We start from the raw sequence: 21150 nt of genomic DNA on the forward strand, positions 1-21150 counted from the left end.
GTGCAGGCTCCCAGGCTGTTCCCCCAGCATCTCCACCTTGGCCCTGAGATCCCTCCTACTTGGTGCAGCCTCAGCCAGAGCAGCCCACAGAGATCTTAGCCCAGAACATGGGGCTCTAAATGTGGGTGGCAAGAAATGGCCCCAGCCATGCTGAAACTGTAGAAATGTGTCTCAGGGATGTGGGGGGCTCTGAGAAGCTCTGGTTCTTTATGTCTCAGTGCAGAAAGAATTCAGCGAGAGACAAAATGATAGATAAGCGATTTATTAGAATAGGACACTTGTGAGGTTTACAAGTGGGTGGGCAGGAGGGCACCGTGCCGAGAACTTAGTAGGCTACGGTTTTATAATCAAAGGAGAAGTGAGGAGGGGGAGAAGACCATCTTCTTCCTCATCCTTGAGTAGACGTCAAGCTTCCATCGTCAGCTCCTCCTCCTCCACATGGGGGTGGGGGGCGGAGTTTTCTTGTCCCTAGTGGTCAAACTGGGACTGTCATGGCGCAATGGAAATGAGCAAAAAGGTGGTAATGTATACTAAAATATGGTAAATCAGCTCAGCTTTCAGTATAATGTCACCCTTTCCTTATACTTTTGTTTTTAGTGAGCACAAAAGAGCATGTCCTAGGAATCATTAACTTACCACTGGGCAGGATGTGGGTTTCATTCCACCATTGTTTTATTGTCTGGGGGCATGTCTCATGCTTCTGTTGCATGGTTTTGTTGTTAAGCAAGCCTGCTTGGTTTTGTGGTTAAGCAAACCTGCTTTCTTGAGTGATCATTTTCTTATAGAGGTCTCCCATACTTTTTCCTTTACTTCCCTGAGCCCTTAGTGGGATTAACTAGTCACCTACTTTGTCCCTTTACTCTGTCCTTATCAATGCCAGCTTCCTGGACTCTCAGAATTCAGGTTTTTTGGCAGAAGAAAGCACTTTGGGGTCTTAACTGAAAGGCCTAATAGAGCACAGAAAGGTCACAAGGAGGCATAAGAGCAGAGCTCCTTCCAGTGACCTGGACTCAGCTCTGCCCCCAGTTTCCTCGTGACCCCAGCAGTCTGGTCGGCCTCTGTTTCCATGCTTGGGCACACTGGCCTGGCTTGGCCTGGCACAGTCCTTTGATGCACTAGGGGTTTACACACAAAATCCCAAGATCAAACAAATGGGAGATCTAACTTTACTTTTACATCAAAAAAGTACAGGTAATAGTGTTTGGGAGGAAAAATTTTCCCTTCTTGCCTTCTAGGTTCTTTGACTGGTCTAATAATTAAATTGACATGACACAGATTAACAGGACAGAAAAAAAGTTTAATAGCACGTATACCTCCTACATACATGTGAGAGACCTGGGAAGCCCTCCCCTTAAATACCATCTTCAGCTGAAGAGAAAAGAAGATGTTGGGGGTGAGGAGTCAGGAGAATTTACCCGGAAAAGCTCGGTAAACGAGGGTAAGGTTGTTATGCAGATTTAAATCTATGCCTTCAGGGAATTCCCTGGCTGTGGACTTGGAGCTTCCACTGTCGGGGGCCTGGGTTCAATCGCTGGGAACTAAGATTCTGCAAGCTATCTGGCGTGGCCTAAATCAATCACTCAATCTGTGCCTTCAGCATTGATAATAGTTTCTAGAGATAAAGGTCATCTCCCTCCTCCTGGTACAGCGATGGAGACCCCCTTACAAATGGAGATTTCCCGTATACTTGTAAATGTCTCTCAAAAAAGGGTAACTTCTACTCATGTTTTCAGAGCTGCTCCTGTGTCTGCAGTGTCTTAAAGATAATCAGCCTAAAATAATCCTTATGCCAAAGAGACATATTTTGGGGTGGCAAATTCTGCTCCCCTGCATAGATAAAAAGTCAAAGTGATTTATCTATCTTCGGACCTTATAGGGGAAATGGATAAAGTCAGAAAGATCCTTATATGTGGCAGTCCATTTTGCAGCAATAAACAGAAAGGCTGAGATGTCTGAGGACAGACACTGTAGTCAGTGGTTAGTCATGGTGAGGGTTTTGCCCTTGCAGAGCACCTGTGGACCCGGGTGCGAGAGGCAGAGACACGGCACCCTCCTCCAGAAGGGATCATGTAGGGCGTTCTTGGTCCACTGAAAGAAATGAACAGCCTAAAAGTTGAGACTTATGTTTTATTCAGTGAACAAAACTGAGGACTTAAGCCTAGAAGACAGCCTCTCAGATAACTGAGGGACTGCTCTGCAGAGATAAGGTAGGTGCCATGTGTGGGCTCATTGAAATCATTCCTTTGATATGTACCTCAGCTCTCTGGGGCCAATGTCCTGTTCTTTCCCATTCTGAGTCCCCTGAGGGGGCACCTATGGGGGCGGCTGCAGTGACTGATAGCTTGTTGGCTGCAACACCCTTTGTTTGCTGATACACCAGGTGGCATTCTTAGCCCACATCTCCCTTCTAGAAAGGAAAATTGAACATTAAGCTTAATGCTGCCTTGGGGGCCAGCAGTACTGTCTCTCCTGTCCCACCACCAGCACTGCCTGCCGTGCCCCCAACACACACACAAGGGAGTGTCTGGTTTTAAAAGTGCTTATTTTGATAGGGGAAATGCATGACACTTAGAAATCATGAATATGGCAAAATGGCAGGCTGGATTTGTACATGACGAGATGAAGAAGGAAAGTACAGAAAAGTGGTATTTCAAGAAGTATTCCTGTATGTATACCAAGGGGGAAAGGGGGTGGTGGGATGAATTGGGATATTGGGATTGACATATATACACTACTGATACTATGTATAAAATAGATAACTGATGAGGACCTACTGTATAGCACAGGGAACTCTACTCAGTGCTCTGTGGTGACCTAAATGAGAAGGAAATCCAAAAAGAGGTGATATATGTATACGTATAGATTATTCACTTTGCTGTACAGTATAAACTAACACAATGTTGTAAAGCAACTATACTCCAATTAAAAAAAAAAAAAAGTATTCCTGATGGCCAGGAACACATAACCTTCCACCTATAGGAGCAGGATTACCAAACACTGAAAATCTTCCCAAGGAAAGAGAAACCTTGAGAAGAGAGAAGGGGCCCCGGGGGCTGCCCCGTCTCCTATCTGGCATAGGATATATCCCTGAACTACTGCCCTGCAGCAACCAGTCAGGTGCTTGGCTGACCTGTGTTTTCTTTTCTGAAGGCAGTGTGCCCTGGCAGCCCTCCGAGACGTCCGGCGGTTCCTTAGTGAGGAGGGGGGGCATGTGGCGGTGAGTATAACACCCTGGTGGTATCTGGGAGTGGCATGTGGGAGCCCACATACGTCTACCCCTTTACTTATCAGGCATCTGGAGGGGAAGGCAGGGTGTATGTGGCCCTAGATACCCCTGGATGCAGCCCCTGGGAAGAAGTCTGCAGCTGCTGTGCTGGAAGAAGCCAGAGGCCGAGATGTGGGCCAGAAATTTCCCTCTGGGCTTGTGGTTGTGTTTGACCCTGCAGGACTTCCCTCTGAATACTCACATTCTTGGCCACTCCACAAGTTAGAGGTGTCATGTTACCTAAGTCTTTAGCAAATGTGATTTCTCCTGGTGTGGAGAGCATCCAGCCCAACGTTTGGTGGCTATTCAGGAATCACTTGAATGCTGGGTAAGGGAATTCCCCCTCTGTGTTGGCCCCTCCAGTCAGATGGACAGGTGGGACAAGGCTGAGCAAGGGTGTCTGCAGGAAAGGACCCTACCCCAACCCTACGTAGTCAAACACGGGCTATTTTTTTCCTTCCTTTTTCCTCTTGAAGGCATGCATCCTGGAGCTCTGTCCCCCAGCCCCACCTAGATCAGTTACCCTCTAGGTCTGTCTGTGGCACAGCTGTCACCCTGGGAATTTCCTTCTCTTCCCTCCTGAGTTGAATGTCCTGCTCTTTGATCCCATGTCTTGCTTTTCCTTGCTTTACTGACTTGTTTTGTTGGAGCACATCCTCTAATAGCTTTCTGAGAAAGGTACTTGGTAAGTAAATTTTGTGAGACCTTGCGTGTCTAGAAATGTCTTTTCTTTATCCTCACATTTGATGGATGGGTGGGAAGAACGTTTCCTTTAGAATTTTCATGACATTGCTCCATTGTATTATGGCTTCTAGAGTGGCTGTGGGAAAGTCTGATGTCATTCTGATTTGCTGATCCTCCTTAAAAGTTTTTTATCCCTAGGGAATTCCCTGGCAGTCCAGTGGTTAGGACTCCATGCTCTTTCTGCTGAGGGCCTAAGTTCAATCCCTGGTCAGGGAACTAAGATCCCACAAGCAGCACGTTGCGGCCAAAAAGAAGTTAAAAAAAAAAAAAAGAAAAGTTTTATTTCCTAGAGGAAACGGGGGGCTTCTCATGCCCCTTCCTCTGGGGAAGCTTTTAGGGTCTTCAAGGTGATGTGCTTTATGGTGAGTCTTCTCCACAATGCTGGGTCCTTTGGGGGACCCTTTCCATCAGGAAACTCTTCTCCAGCAGCTCAGAGAAATGTCATATATATATATATATATATTTTTTTTTTTTTTTGCGGTACGCGGGCCTCTCACTGTTGTGGCCTCTCCTGTTGCGGAGTACAGGCTCCGGACGCGCAGGCTCAGCGGCCATGGCTCACGGGCCCAGCCGCTCCGTGGCATGTGGGATCTTCCCGGACCGGGGCACGAACCCATGTCCCCTGCATCGGCAGGCGGACTCTCAACCACTGTGCCACCAGGGAAGCCCTATGTATTTTACTTTGTTAAACCACCCCCGCTGCTTTCTCACAACTGAGTCCCCACTCCCCTCCCATCTTCTTTTTTTTTTTTTTTAATGAATTTATTTATTTATTATTTATTTTTGGCTGCGTTGGGTCTTCGTTGCTGCACACGGGCTTTCTCTAGTTGTGGTGAACGGGGGCTACTCTTCATTTTGGTGCGCATGCTTCTCATTGTGGTGGCTTCTCTTGTTGTGGAACACGGGCTCTAAGCGCACAGGCTTCAGTAGTTGTGGCTCACAGGGTCTAGAGCGCAGGCTCAGTAGTTGTGGCTCGCAGGGTCTAGAGCGCAGGCTCAGTAGTTGTGGCGCACAGGCTTAGTTGCTCCGCGGCATGTGGAATCTTCCCGGACCAGGGATCGAACCCGAGTCCCCTGCATTGGCAGGTGGATTCTTAACCACTGCGCCACCAGGGAAGTCCCTCCCTGTCCTCATTTCTTGAAGTTCCTTTTATTCTGTTTGATTTAGTCTTTGTTTTTCATGTTAGAGGTTTTGCTGGAGCATCCAGTGAGCCCTGGTCAAATGCCCTTTGTAAAAAGTTACGCTATAAAAGCTGCTTGGGTGGGCTGCACCTGAGTGCTGACCAGGCCCCAGGGGCAGGTCACAGCCTGCCTGGAGAAGGCAAGGAGGGGGCCTGGGGCTCCACTTGCACTGCCAGCCAGTCCTCTGGTTTCTTCTGCACACTTGTCCCTTTTTTCAGAGATGCCTGTGCCCTGTTCCTGACTACCGTGGTTCTGCACAAGCAGGTGTGCTCTGGTTGGTATAGGTTTGTGTTTGGTTTTCTCTGTCTCTCTGAGCCAGTTACCATATGTCTATCTTAAAAAACTGTGTTGACATTTCCCATCTCCTCTCCTCTCCTGTTCCCATTTTACTGGGGTGACAGGATGGAGTGGAAGTAAACATGGGTTTAGTTCTCCAAGTTTAACTAGTTTCACTGGAAGTCTTGTGAGTGAGTGCCTGCTGCCCTGCTTCCAGCTTCCTTGGGGTGCTCCCCAAGGAAGGGGAGGACCAGCCCAGCCACTGCAGGTCTGAAGGAGACTGGCCAGGCGGATGGCCGAACGGCAACTGGTCCTGATGAGAAATCCAGTCCCTGTGCTACAGCTGTCAGGTGGCCTCCCACCTTCTCCAGGGCCAGAGGCTGAGTTAACCCCATTTTGGTCCTAGGTGTTTGATGCAACAAATACCACCCGAGAACGGAGAGCGACCATCTTTAATTTTGGGGAACAGAATGGCTACAAGGTGAGGCCTCCTTGGCTTACCTCCTTGGTTGGGCTGTGGCACGTTCGGGCCCTCTGGGGCCACTTTCTCGGCCTCCTGAGGCCCACTGGCATCAGGCAGGTGGGCTCCTGAGTGGATTTGGGATACTGATTTTCTCTCCACCTGGAGTTATCTTTCTGAGGAAGTGGGGGTCTTGGTGGGAGAGTCCTTCATAGGGCAGCACCTGCTTTGGTTCTGTGCTCCTTGACCTGACCCCACCCCTTGAAGAAGGGCCTCTGGGCAGCATGGCCCTCAGTGGGTAGGGAGCTTCGGGGAGCCAGGCTCAGGGCCCTAAATGTGTCTCTGGTTCCTTCCCTCCTGCCCACCCTGGTCTTTGATGCAGACCTTTTTTGTTGAGTCCATCTGTGTGGATCCTGAGGTCATAGCTGCCAACATCGTGGTGAGTGGTGCATCTGACCTTGTGGGAGCAGTAATACAGCCAAGATGGCCTGTGACAGTGAGGTCCATCTCCAGGTTAGGCTGGTGCCTGGGCCGACCTTAACTTGGTCTTCTTGAACATTGTGGGTAGGGGGGAAGGCGGTAGATCTCTGGGTCGGGTGGGGACTGCCCACCCGATTGCAGTCCCTCATCCCCCAAAGATGAGGGACTGCGATCACAGGATTGCCAGTAATACTCTCTTAGCACTGGTATGGGAGCTGGGACCAGGGAGCCACTGGACTCTTCCTAATGGGACCAGTCCCCCTGGGAGGCCAGTCCTCCTTCCCAGCCTCCCCCCAACCCAGCATCCTCCTTGGTCTCCGACCTGCTTGGCCTCCGGCCCTGATGTGTCCTTGCTCTGTGCCTGACCCCGGCAGCAAGTGAAACTGGGCAGCCCTGACTATGTCAACCACGATAGCGATGAGGCCACGGAGGACTTCATGAGGCGCATCGAGTGCTATGAGAATTCATATGAGTCGCTGGACGAGGACCTGGACAGGTGAGGCAGAGCAGCACTGTGTCCTCGCCTGCGGTGGGTGGTAGGTGGGGTCCACTCGGCTGCCTCCTGTGGCCCCTCAACGTGGTGGCTGAGGGACCACCTCCGCGGGCAGAGATGATCTGTCCTGTTTTGTTTCTTTCCTTGGGGTGGAAATCATGGCCCAGGGGTGACTTGCAGAACCGTAGCTGCTTTATCTGGAGCTCTGTGAGTCACAGTTTTCTGCTATTCCATCAGAAAATCAAGCCTGTTTTCTATTTAGAGGGTCTTCCCACAAGGCTTTTGCAAACAGTACACGCTCTTCTTTCAGTGGGTGGTCTGTATTTTGAGAAGGGGAAGGGGTGCCCAAACCCTGCCTACGAACAGCTAGCAGTAACCAGTGCTTGTGAGCCCTGCGGGCCTCCCTCTGGAACAGGGATCTGTGGCACTGAGTGCTGGGTGGGGACAGCAGCCAGCCACCGGCAAGCTCTTTCCGTAAAGGCTCAGGTGGTAGATATTTTAGGCTTTGGGGGCATACAGTCTCTGTTGCAGCTAGTTAACTCTGCCGTTTAGTACTAAAGGGACATAGATGATACGTAAATAAATGGGCATGACTGTGTTCCCATAAAACTGTATTTACAAAACCAGGCTGAGTTTGACTTGCTGGCCATAGTTTGCCAACTCCTGTATTATAGCAGAAGTGGGGGCAGTGGTTAAGTGAATAACACTTAAGTAATTAAGTTAACTTTAATAACTGAATAAAGTATTACACAGTCCTTATAAATCATGCTGAAGAGACATGGGAAAGTGTATGTTGTGTAGCATTAAGTGAAAAGGGTGGAATATGAACTTGTACTTGGGTTGTTTATAATTACGTATGAATATATAGTTACAAATGAAAGAAGTCAAGTGACTGCTGGGGGGATGTTTTCTGGGATGTTTGAGGGACAGTCCCTGGACTGAGTCCCCTCAGCGAGGCTGGCGCTGATCCGGTGCTGCTGCCCCGGCCTCTGTGGTTCTCCTGGTCTCCCCCCAGCATGGCATCGCTCCTTGTGGCTCTGTTCTCCACGCTGCAGGGCTGCACTGGTCCAAAGCAGGGAAGGCGGCAGAGCTGGGCTTATTGGCCGCTGCCACCAGCACCATCCTCCTTTGCTTTTGTCTCGTCCACCTGCTGCCTGGTGTGGGACATGGCAACCACTCGGCACACACGCATGACCCAGGCTGGGTTCTTGGGGGAGGGTTCGCTGGGGGAAGGAAAGGCCAGGCCCATGGATGGCTGACCAGGAAGACTGGAGGGGAAGCGCGTTTGCCAACTACTTCCAGGTCAATCCTGGAAAAAACTATCTCTTGTTCACCTTACAGATAGTACGTTGAGAGCTCATAGGTAGGAAAGAGGGGCCCGGGGGACATAGAGCAGCGATGAAGGTCCCGATGTGGTAGGACTGACCCCTCGCTTTGAATGTCACCTTTTGGGAGCATGATGAGTGTGGAGCACCTCTCACGGGGTTTGTCTGTATGTCATGCGTGTCGTGTTGCTCCCACCTCACCCCCATCACTCGCGTACCAGCTGGCAGTCCTGTGTGTTGTGGTCTCAAGCCTGGTGGGGTCAGAGATGCAAGGCTCTGAGGATGGTTCCTGGAGCTGGCAGGGCGTGGCCTCAAGGACCCCGGTCACACTCACAGGCTTCTCTCTACCTTCTCTGGAAAGGGATCTGTCCTACATCAAGATCATGGACGTGGGGCAGAGCTACATTGTGAACCGCGTGGCTGACCACATCCAGAGCCGCATTGTGTATTACCTCATGAACATCCACGTGACGCCCCGCTCTATCTACCTCTGCCGGCACGGGGAAAGCGAGCTCAACCTCAAGGGCCGGATTGGCGGGGACCCAGGACTGTCCGCCCGGGGCAGGGAGGTCAGTGTGTGTGTGTGTGTGTGTGTGTGTGTGTGCGCGCGCGCGCGTGTGTTTATTTTTGTGTGCATATGCGTGTGCTGGTGCTGGACTCCAGCTAACATGCAGTCCAGGTGGATGACGTCATTCAGTCTGGAATGTTCCCATTATATAGGGAAGGTCACCAAGCAGATGCCTGGATCTCTGGCTTGCACGCGAGCTCTCACCAGCTGATTCCCTTTCCCTGGAGAGGCATGCCATTCTGGGAGTGAGCTGAGTCCCTGCAGTGCAGCTGATGCTGTGCCACAGTCCAGGGGAGATACTGAAACCTCAGTGGGAAGGTCATACAGCCTAGGGCACATGGTCGGGGGGTGAGCACTGGCAGGGGACCTGATGAGCCACAGCTGGAACTACACTGAGCGTCTCGGAAGAATGCACAAGGACAGCACTTGTGGGTGTGGGTGTTGGTGTCATCGAGAGTTAGTTCGTGTTTTTTACCAAAGCTGTTTTCTCTAAGGCTGGGCCCCGTGGACCCTTTGAGGACAGCCCAGGACCTGTGCATCTGAATTTGCTTGTGATGTGTTTCAGTTTGCCAGGAGTCTGGCCCAGTTCATCAGGGATCAGAACATCAAGGACCTAAAGGTTTGGACAAGCCAGATGAAGAGGACAATCCAGACGGCTGAGGCCCTGGGTGTGCCTTATGAGCAGTGGAAAGTTCTCAACGAGATTGATGCGGTAATCACCATCTCTTCCCTCCCCTGCCCAGCTCTGGGCACAGCTGTGCTCACCCAGGGTGACAGTGTTGAAGGGGGTCAGGGAGAGCTTTTTCTTTAACATTTCATTATTGTTTAGGGTTCTGATTCATCCCTCCCTCCTTCCCTGCCTCCCTCCTTCCCTTCTTTTGTATGTAACTATCTAGGTGTACAAGGTGATTATTTGATGTATGTATGTATTGTGAAATAATTATCACAATAAGTTTAGTTAACATCCATCACCACATAGTTACAAATTTTATTCTTCTTGTGATGAGAACTTTCAAGACATACTCTCTTAGCAATTTTCAAATATATGATACATATTGTTAATTATAATCACCATGCTGTACATTACATTCCCAGGGCTTATTTGTCTTATAACTGGAAGTTTATACCTTTTGACCCTCTTCAGCCATTTTGCCTACCAGCTGGCTTGTCATGCTTTTTTTTTTTTTTTGCGGTACGTGGCCCTCTCACTGTTGTGGCCTCTCCCGTTGCGGAGCACAGGCTCCGGACGCGCAGGCTCAGCGGCCATGGCTCACGGGCCCAGCCGCTCCGTGGCATGTGGGATCCTCCCAGACCGGGGCACGAACCCATGTCCCCTGTATCGGCAGGCGGACTCTCAACCACTGTGCCACCAGGGAAGCCCTGGAGCACTGGGATTCTTGGCATGAGCCTACTGGTTTGGTGCCCAATGGGAATGGGTGGGGAAGTGAGTGGGGGGCAACGGACTCAGAGTCAAGGGAGACTTGGCCATGTGTAAGCTGATGGTGAGGGGCTGGAAGAAAGGGAGAGAATGAGACTACAGGAGGCCCTGAGTGGTGGCGGAGGCCCAGATTCCAAGGTATTAGGAGAGGAGAGGGGTGCAGGTGGCTATAGAGTACTGTGTCTCAGAACTTCATGGAGGTTTCACTCAAGAGTGAAAGGAAGGAGGAGTTTCCAGTGGGCGTTAGCAAAGGGGAAGAGTTGGCTTGTCTGGAAACCAGGAGTCTTCTGTGGCCCCCTTGTCTGTGTTCTGGGGGCGATCCTCCACCCCCAGCAGATGGATGCAGCTGTGGAAAAGGTAGACACTCATTCAGCTTGCGAGCTTGTTCAGTTGTGTCCCTGTGGATGAGATGGAATCAGGTTGGACACAGGAGGTGAGGAGTAGGGAGGAAGGTGATGAAGCCACATGCCATGGAATCCATCCCCGCTGGAAAAGATTGGGGAAGGGAAAGGGGGCGTCCATGGCATTATGAGATGGGAAGGGCCACAGGCACAGCATTCATGTAGGGAGCCAGGCCAGGAAGGCTGACAGTGGGCTGTTAACCAGGGACATCTCCAGAGGGTCCCTTGGGAGCTTGGGCCACGTGGCCTCATGGAGGAAGCCTCTTTGTGAATAAGGTCTTGTCCCCCGTCTGGTTATTGCCGGTCCACAGAAAACCTGTGACCATTCTTTTATTTGCTCTAGTACTTTTTCAGTTGATTATCATAGCTTCATCTCAGGGAGCTATCATATCTTCTGAAATAAGGATAATCCAGTTGTTACCTTCCCAGTTTAAGTGCCTTGTGTTTCTGTTGTATATTCTTTTTTTTTTTTAGAAAGTCTATTTATTATTTATTTACTTATTAATTATTATTATTTTTTGGCTGCTTTGGGTCCTTGTTGCTGCATACAGGCTTTCTCTAGTTGTGGTGAGCGGTGGTTACTCTTCATTGCGGTGTGCGGGCTTCTCATTGCAGTGGCTTCTCTTGTTGTGGAGCATGGGCTCTAAGCGTGTGGGCTCAGTAGTTGTGGCATGCAGGCTCTAGAGCGCAGGCTCAGTAGTTGTGGTGCACAGGCTTAGTTGCTCTGCAGCATGTGGGGTCTTCCCTGACCAGGGCTCGAACCTGTGTCCCCTGCATTGGCTGGTGGATTCTCAACCACTGCACCACAAGGGAAGCCCTGTACTTTTCTATATGTTTGAAAATTTTCAAAAGAAAAAGTTTGTGTATCTCATTAATTTCAACTTTAATTATACCATTCAAATTTTCTGTCTTTTTTTTGTTTGATCATCAAAAATCAATAGTTGAATGTTAAATACACTCTAATTATAATTTTGTTGATTTTTCTTGCATTTTCAAGAATTTTGCATTATTTTACCTTTTTTTCTTCACATATTTTGATGTTTTATTATAAAGTAAAATTCATGACTTAGGAATATGTGGGACATAAAAGGAAACAGATGGCCACTCCAATTAGGTTAATTCAATGAGGATTTATAAAAGGACCTTTTTTCAAAGATAATGGGCAGGATATAGGGACCTCATGACAACAGGGACCATTGCTTCCCTTGGGCAGAGGAGAGAGAGGATATAGGAACCTGGGGACAGGGAGCAGTGAGTAAAGGGCAGCTGGTGGGATGGAACCTTGGGTGAGGGCCTAGACCACTGAAGGCAACTTCTTCAGGAGGGAGTCAGAATAAACATCTCAGCCTCACTCTCCTCCCTCCCTGTGACCTCCTGCCAGTGTTCCCCATGGCCTAGCCCAACAAGACATTAGTGGCCATGGGAGCCTTGTAGGTGCATGCACAAAGGTCAACCTCCTGGGGCAGAGAGCAGGTGGAGAAGCAGAAGGATATGGAGGGGCAGATGAGAGGAAACAGCACAGACTTCCTTCTGTTTCAGCATTTAAAAGATGCTGTTCCATTGTTGTCTTCTTCTTCTTTTTTTTTTGGCTGCACTGGGTCTTCATTGCGGTGCACAGACTCTTCGTTTCAGCATGCAGGCTCTTCTCTAGTTTCGGCGTGTGGGCTTCTCTTTTCAGCGTGCGGGCTTCTCTAGTTGTGGCGTGTGGGCTCTAGGGGGCACGGGCTCAGTAGTTGTGGTGTGTGGGCTTCTCTCTAGTTGTGGTGCATGGGCTTAGTCGCCCCGTGGCATGTGGGATCTTCGTTCCCCAACAAGGGATCAAACCCTTGTCCCCTGCATTGGAAGGCAGATTCTTAACCACTGGACCACCATTGGACCACCTCTATTGTCTTCTGGGTCACACTGTTTTCTAGCAAGAAGTTTTCTGCCATTCTTATCTTCGTTTTGTATATAATGTATCTTCTTTTACTCTTATTTTCTCTTTATTATTGATTTTAAGCAATTGGATTATGATGTGCTTTGGTATGTTTTACTTTATGTTTATCCTGCCTGGAGTTCATTGAGATTCTTGGATTTCTGGATTTCTAAATATGAGTTTGAAAAAAAATTTAAGATATCATTTCTTTAAATATATTTTCTGCTACCCTGTCTCCTACCCTGGACTCCAACTTCTTGTATGTTAGACCATTTGGTATAGTATATAGAACCTATGGGATAATCCCACAGGTCACTGAGCTTCTGTTCATTGTTTCTCAGTCTTTTGTTCTTTCCAAGTTTCTGTTTGGATAGTTTCTGTTGCTATATCTTCAAGCTCACTTATCTTTACTGCTGTTTTTGTTAAACTCATCCAGCATCCAGTGAACTTTATATTTCAGGCGTTACGTTTTTAAGCTCTAGGGGTTCAGTTTTGTTCTTTTTTGTGTCTTCTTCTTTTCTTGTGATGCTCTGTAGTCCAGGAAGTGCCTGCAGTAAATTGCTGCAGTCGTAGGCTCCTTGTGTCCCTTCTGGAGGATCACAGCCCTGCTCTGCCTGTTGTCTAGTGTCTACAAACAATTGTTGCATACATTTTGTCCAGTTTTTTTTAATTGTTTGTGTTGGGCTGAGAGCAAATCTGGTACCAGTTACTCCACTGTGGCTCAGCCTTCATTTTGGAAGGTTCCTGTTTCAATATAAAACACTTTTTGCATGGATTTATACTTTGACTAATTTGAATATTATCATCCCTGGTTTTCTTTTTCCAATTTTTTTTTGGCAAAATGCACATAACATAATACTTATCATCTTAACAACAATTTTTACGTGCACAGTTCAGTGGTATTAAATACATTCATAATGTACAGTCATCACCACCATCCATCTCCAGAACTCTTTTTTTTAAATAGTTTTATTTTTGTAACCATGTTAATAAATTTATTTACTTTTTAAATATTGATTTATTTATTTAGGTTGCACCGGGTCTTAGTTGCGGCATGTGGGATCTTTGTTGCGGCATGCAGGATCTTTAGTTGCGGCATGCACACTCTTAGTTGTGGCATGCGGATTTATTTATTTACTTACTTTATTTTTGGCTGTGTGGGGTCTTAGTTGTGGCACGTGGGATCTTCATTACATCATGCATGCGGGATCTAGTTCCCTGACCAGGGATTGAACCTGGGCCCCCTGCATTGGGAGTGCGGAGTCTTACCCACTGGACCACCAGGGAAGTCCCCATCTCCAGAACTCTTTTCCCCTTATAAAATGGAAACTCTATACCCATTAAACAGTAACCCCCATTTCTCCTTCCCACCCAGCCTCTGACAACTACCATTTTACTTTCTGTCTCTTTGATTCTGTCTGTATGATTTTTCTGTCTCTAAGTATGTCACATAAGTGGAATCATATAGTATTTGTCTTTTTGTGACTGGTTTATTTCACTTATCATAATGTCCTCAAGGTCCATCCATGTTGTAGCGTATGTCAGAATCACATTTTTAAGCTTGAATATAGTTCCATTGTATGTATATACCACATTTTGCTTATCCATTCATTTATCTATGGACATTTGGGTTGCTTCCACCTTTTAGCTATTGTGCATCGGGCTGCTATGAACATGGGTATATAAATATCTCTTTGAAACACTGCTTTCATTTCTTTTTGGTACATATGTAGAAGTGGAATTGTTGGATCATATGGTAATTCTATTTTTATTTTTTTGAGGAACCACTATACTTTTTTCCATAGCAACTGCACCATTATACTTTCCTACCAACAGTGCACGAGTGTTCTGATTTCTCCACATCTGTGCCAACACTTGTTATTTTTCTGTTTTTTTTTTTTTTTTTTACAGTAGCCATTCTAATGAGTGTGAGGTGGTATCTCACTTTGGTTTTAATTTGCCATCCTTGCTTTTTGTCCATTTTTTTTATTATGCCTACTCCCTTTTTTTTTTTTTTTTTTTTTTTTTTTTTGTGATATGCGGGCCTCTCACTGTTGTGGCCTCTCCCATTGCGGAGCACAAGCTCCGGACTCGCAGGCTCAGCGGCCATGGCTCACGGGCCCAGCCGCTCCGCAGCATGTGGGATCTTCCCAGACCGGGGCACGAACCTGTGTCCCCTGCATCGGCAGGCGGACTCTCAACCACTGCGCCACCAGGGAAGCCCATACCTACTCCCTTTTATTTTTAATCTTTTTCTGTCATTTCTTTAGATGAAAGGAACATATCTTTGGTTTATTTTTTGGCCTGAGAGCTTTTTTCATTTAGGAATCTAAACCCATTCATATTTATTATTACAATCGCTATCTTTGTCCTTTTTTTTCCCCAGTACCTTGCAGATTTCTCTTCATCTCATTTTTTTTTTTTCTGTATAAACATCATCTTTTCTGTGATTTGGAAGGCAAGCAGTGTTTTTATTCCAGTAGTCATTACCTTACAGCTTTTCAAAAACATTCTTAAGCAGAATGCTTGTAAATAAAGGAATAACTAAAATATACTTATCAAAATTAGTAACAGGAAAATAATTCTTGACTCTGTTGGGAATTATGAGGATGTGTTATTTCCATTTGTTTCCTTTCTGCCCTTTTTTTTTTTTTTACTGTAATTGGGCAGAGTATAGCATCATGTTTTTTTTTTTTTATCTGTTGTAGCTCTTCTTTAGAATTGACGAACTCTTTCAAAAGAGTAAGCAATTTCTGTGACCCATTTTATAGCTCATTTAACCCATTTTGTGGGCTTTCATCAGCTGTGGCTGGTGGGAGTTACAGGAGGTTTCCAGCCCTGAGTTCTTTCTCGTGCAAATAGCAGCTCCCTGACGCAGGTTAGGGGTCTGGTGTCTGCCTTCCAAGGGCATGGATATGGCTGTTGCATTTGGTTTCTCAGAGAAGCCTTGGCAGCTGGATCTTTTTTTTCTTTGAGGTTAATCTGATTATTTTCCTAGATACACTGGATTCCCTTCTTTATCTTTAGTTTAGAAACTATTCTAGTATCTATGATCTGTTAGTCATCTTTCCATGTTTATCTTTGTTCTTTCCTCTGTTCTGGTAAACAGCCTTGGGCTAGTCTTCTATTTTAACGTTGTGATTTTTTTCTTAGCCCAATCCACAATTTACTGTCTTATTTTTCCTTTTTTAAAAACAACAGCTTTATCGAGGTATTGAGGTATGATTCACATATGATACAGTTCACCTATTTAGATTGTACAATTCAATCGTTTTTAGTATATTCACAGAGTTATGCAACCATCACCACAATCAACTTTAGAACATTTTTGTTGTTCCAAAAAGCAACCCTGTACCCATACCCCCATTTCCTTCCAGTCCTTCCCCCCAGCCCTAGGCTACCACCAATCTGTTTTCTGTCTCTATAGATTGGCCTATTCTGGACATTTCATTCCTCCTGTGGTAGAATGTATCAGTATTTTGTTCCTGTATATTGCCGAATAATATCCCATTGTATGGATATACCACATGTTATTTATCCATTCACCAGTCGATGGGCATTTGGGTAGTTGCCATTTTTTGGCCTTAGGAATGATGTTGCTCTGAACGTACAAGTTTTTGTGTGGACATGTTTTCATTTCTTTTGGGTACATAGCCAGGAGTGGAATTGCTAGGTCATATGTTAACTCTACGTCTTTTTGTTTGTTTTATTTTTTTATTTTGGCTGTGCTGTGTGACCTGTGGGATCTTAGCTCCCTGACCAGGGATTGAACCCAGGCCCTTGGCAGTGAAAGCACAGAGTCCCAACCACTGGGACGCTAGGGAGTCCCCCATGTTATCTCCGTTTAAGCTTGTTAGAAACTGCCAGGCTGTTTTCCAAAGTGGCCGCACCATTTTACATTCCCACCAGCAGTGTATGAGGGTTCTGATTTCTCTGCATCCTCCTTATCACTTGTCATTATCTGCTTTTTTTTTTTTTTTTTTTTGCGGGTACGCAGGCCTCTCACTGTTGTGGCCTCTCCCGTTGTGGAGCACAGGCTCCAGACGCGCAGGCTCAGCGGCCATGGCTCACGGGCCCAGCCACTCCACGGCATGTGGGATCTTCCCAGACCGGGGCACGAACCCGTATCCCCTGCATCGGCAGGCGGACTCTCAACCACTGTGCCACCAGGGAAGCCCCTATCTGCCTTTTTTGTTATAGCTGCCCACACTAGAACACAGTTCAGCCAAGTTCTCTGCTGCTTTATGATAAAGATTGCCTTTTCTCTCTCTCTCTCTTTTTTTTTTGGCTGCACCACACAGTTTGCGTGATCTTAGTTCCCTGACCGAGGATTGAACCTGGGGCCACAGCAGTGAAAGCACGGAGTCCTAACCACTGGACCTCCAGAGGAGTCCCTAAACATTCATATTTCTAGCAACATTCTGTTCATGATAATATACGTATTCTCTAAGGCAAGAGAGGCTTTCTCTACTGTCCTTCACTTCCTTTTGAGCCATCACCCTAATCACTTTTTTTTTGGCCACACTGTGGCTTGTGGAATCTTAGTTCCCCGACCAGGGATTGAACCCGGGCTCTCAGCAGTGAAAGCATGGGGTTCTAACCACTGGACCGCCAGGGAATCTCCCTAATCTTTTTTGTTTTTAATTAATTTATTTATTTTTGGCTGCGTTGGGTCTTCGTTGCTGCGCACAGGCTTTTCTCTAGTTGCGACAAGCGGGAGCTACTCCTCATTGTGGTGTGTGGCGTTCTCATTGTGGTGGCTTCTCTTGTGGCGGAGCATGGGCTCTAGGCACATGTGGGCTTCAGTAGCCGTGGCACACGGGCTTAGTTGCTCTGTGGCATGTGAGATCTTCCTGGACCAGGGCTTGAACCCGTGTCCCCTGCATTGGCATGTGGATTCCTAACCACTGTGCCACCAGGGAAGTCCCCTCCAATCACTTTTATTTTATAAATTTATTTATTTATATTTTGGCTGTGTTGCTGCGCACAGGCTTTCTCTAGTTGCGGAGAGTGGGGGCCACTCTTCGTTGCAGCGCGTGGTCATCTCACTGCAGTGGCCGCTCCCATTGCGGAGCACAGGCTCCAGGCACACGGGCTCAGCAGTTGTGGCACGTGGGCTCAGTAGTTGTGGCTCTTGGACTCCAGAGTGCAGGCTCAGTAGTTGCGGCGCACGGGCTTAGCTGCTCCACGGCATGTGGGATCCTCCCGGAGAGGGCTCGAACCCGTGTCCCCTGCATTGGCAGGAGGACTCTCAACCCCTGCGCCACCAGGGAAGCCCCTGCCCCCAATCCCTTTTAATGCCCATATTTTTAGCAGGTTCCTGGTGGCTGCCAACATTCCTTGGCTTATAGGTGCATCACTGCAATCCCTGTCTCCCTCATTACATGGGCTTCCTCCCTGTGTGTGTCTCTCTATGTCTTTACATGGCCTTCTTAAAAGGGCATCAGTCATTGGACCTCATCTACTTGATTATATCTGCAAAGACTATTTCCACATAAGGTCACATTCACAGTTCCCAGGGGTTAGGACTTCAGCGTATCTTTTGGGGGGAAGTATTCAACTCACAACAGGTAGTTTGTGTCTTTGTAGGAATTTTCCTATTTCACCTAAGTTGTCTTATTTGTTGGCATATAACTGTGCATAGTATTCCCTTATAATCTTTTTTATTTCTGTAAGCTTTGTAGTAATATCCCCCTTTCACTCCTGGTTTAATAATTAGAGCTTTCCTTTTTCCTGTCACTCTAGCAAAAGTTTTGTGAATTCTGTTGATCTTTTCAAAGAACCAACTTTTGATTTCGTTGCTTTTTTCTATTTAATGAATTTGTGTTCTAATTTGTATTATTTCCTTACTTCTGCTTGCTTTGGGTTTAATTTGTTCTTTTTCCAGTAACTTCTTTTAAAAAATAAATTTATTTATTTATTTATGGCTGCATTAGGTCTTCGTTGCTGTGCGCAGGCTTTCTCTAGTTGCAGTGAGCAGGGGCTACTCTTCATTGCAGTGCGTGGGCTTCTCACTGTGGTGGCTTCTCTTGTTGTGGAGTGCAGGCTCTAGGCACACAGGCTTCAGTAGTTGTGGCACGTGGGCTCAGTAGTTTTGGCATGCAGGCTTAGTTGCTCCGCGGCATGTGGGATCTTCCTGGACCAGGGATTGAACCCTTGTCCCCTACATTGGCAGGCGGATTCTTAACCACTGTGCCACCAGGGAAGTCCCTCCAATATCTTAAGGTAGAAGATTAGATTAGTGATATGAGATCTTTTTTTTTGATATAGGCATTTATAGGTTTACATTTTCCTCATCATCTTTCCTTTTTAATAAACAACTTTGCCCCCAAGGCTTTGTCTAGGAAAAAACCCCCGAGGACAAAGGTAGAAACCAGCAGCTTTTTATTTTTTATTTTATTTTATTTTTTATTTTTCAGAATAATTTGTTTATTGTGTGTGTTATGAATTGTAGTGTCACAGTTTCTTCTCCCGACCCCCACTTTATAGTTTCTCACATCTTTTTTTTGAATTTATTTTATTTATTTTTTTATACAGCAGGTCCTTATTAGTCATCAATTTTATACACATCAGTGTATACATATCAATCCCAATCACCCAATTCATCACACCACCACCACCACCACCCCGCTGCTTTCCCCCCTTGGTGTCCATATGTTTGTTCTCTACATCTGTGTCTCAATTTCTGCCCTGCAAACCGGTTCATCTGTACCATTTTCTAGGTTCCACATATATGCGTTAATATACGATATTTGTTTTTCTCTTTCTGACTTACTTCACTCTGTATGACAGTCTCTAGGTCCATCCACGTCTCTACAAATGACCCAATTTCATTCCTTTTTATGGCTGAGTAATATTCCATTGTATATATATGTACCACATCTTCTTTATCCATTCGTCTGTCGATGGGCATTTCGGTGCTTCCATGACCGGGGTATTGTAAATAGACCAGCAGCTTTTTATTACGGGCGTTTTATTGCTTCCTCTCTGGGCACCTCCTGTGTGCTGGTTCTTGGCTTGAGCCTTGGAAGGACTGACACTGGTCAGTCCACACATTTTCCTGGGCTCTTCTGTTTTGTTTTAAAATGGAATTTGTATACGATACTCTATGCTGTGCGTGTGTATATATCCTGAATGACACGAGGGAAATGTTACTTTATAGCCTGTACAATAATCCATACTCTGCTGTAGTATTTCCATAACACAGAAGACAAAAAGACACATTAGAAAAGACACATAGTTAACATTTCTGTGTTTATTTTTATGGCATAAACTGAATGGATGGACGATGGGTGGGTGGAAAAGACGTGTGATAGCTTTTTCCAAATGTGAGGCTGCCCCTGCTTAGTGTTCCCAGGGTGCCTGCTCTTCCCAGCTGGGAGAGGCCCTGTGGTCCAGGAAATGCCCTCCCCCTGACACAGGGCTGATCCCTGGGCCTGGTGTGGGTGGTGTGATGACTGCAGTGTCTCCCTAGGGCGTCTGTGAGGAAATGACCTACGAGGAAATTCAGGATCATTATCCACTGGAATTTGCCCTGCGAGACCAGGACAAGTACCGGTACCGGTACCCCAAGGGGGAGGTAGGTGGGATATGGGGGCTTAGTCCCAGCCACCTGCTGCCTGCCTGGGAGGACCGCCTGTGACTGAGGGCCCCAAGGGGCTCTGCAGAGGCTCCGTGGGCAGCAGGAGGGGCCTGGCCTCAGAGGTAGGCAGCCTGGGTGTGTGTCACCTCCACCACTTCTCAGCCGTGGCCCAGGCTGCAGGCGCCTCCTTGGGTGGTGGGTGAGCAGTGCTGCCCAGGAATCCCAACCCTGAGGCCTACTGGAGCCCTGTTTCCCATCACTCCCATCTTTACTTTCCCCATCCCTGGGAGTGTCATAGGGTGACCCCAACCTCCCTGCGGCTCCAGACACCACCCCTAGCCCTGAATCCAGACCTAGGGATTCATTTTCCCCAGGTGAGTCGTGACTACCATAAGTTACCTGCACTGTCACCTCCCCTCAGACTGGCTCTTGCCTCAAGGCAGGCCCCGGGTAGAAACAGTGTCACCTTTTTTTTTTTTCCGCGGTACGTGGGCCTCTCACTGTTGTGGCCTCTCCTGTTGTGGAGCACAGGCTCCGGACACGCAGGCTCAGCGGCCATGGCTCACAGGCCCAGCCGCTCCATGACATGTGGGATCCTCCCGGACTGGGGCATGAACCCGTGCCCCCTGCATCGGCAGGTGGACTCTCAACCACTGTGCCACCAGGGAAGCCCCCAGTGTCACCTTTGACTCATGTATCTCCCACTTCTAGGACGTGACCTGGGGCAGTGGCCAAATAAAAATACCTCCCACAGACACACAGGTTTGCATACACACATACACGTACACATGTAGAAACCCCCCGCCCAAATGCCAGGCTCACAGGTGCCTATGCTGTGCTGTCCTCGGGAGTAGGACAGCTTCGGGTAGCATTGATATTTCCCCACATCATACTGTGAGGGAGAGCCCAGATTTAGAACCAAACCAGATAACAGTAAAAAGAAACAAAGCATCTGGCTGCTCAAACTTGAGAATAGAGGGGGGAAATTGGTAGGGAAGTTAGTTGCCAAAAGGAGCAATCTA

The 21150-nt window shown here is 47.4% G+C and overlaps 1 protein-coding gene across 7 annotated transcripts in view; it reads left to right on the forward strand.

Annotated features, from left to right (window-relative positions):
* PFKFB4 (6-phosphofructo-2-kinase/fructose-2,6-biphosphatase 4) overlaps positions 1–21150 on the forward strand; it is a 43012-nt gene that overhangs the window by 13679 nt on the left and 8183 nt on the right. For 6 of the 7 annotated variants that reach the window (XM_082637227.1, XM_082637231.1, XM_082637232.1 and 3 more), the window contains exons 4-10: positions 3151–3217; positions 5873–5947; positions 6309–6365; positions 6781–6902; positions 8586–8793; positions 9358–9504; positions 20021–20125. In XM_082637227.1, coding sequence (XP_082493353.1) covers positions 3151–3217; positions 5873–5947; positions 6309–6365; positions 6781–6902; positions 8586–8793; positions 9358–9504; positions 20021–20125 — 781 coding nt within the window. The remainder of the gene's footprint in view (positions 1–3150; positions 3218–5872; positions 5948–6308; positions 6366–6780; positions 6903–8585; positions 8794–9357; positions 9505–20020; positions 20126–21150) is intronic. The other variant, XM_082637229.1, reaches the window with a different exon arrangement.

This window comes from Mesoplodon mirus, assembly GCF_964341445.2.
Source record: "Mesoplodon mirus genome assembly, chromosome: 12".
Taxonomy (NCBI): domain Eukaryota; kingdom Metazoa; phylum Chordata; class Mammalia; order Artiodactyla; family Ziphiidae; genus Mesoplodon; species Mesoplodon mirus.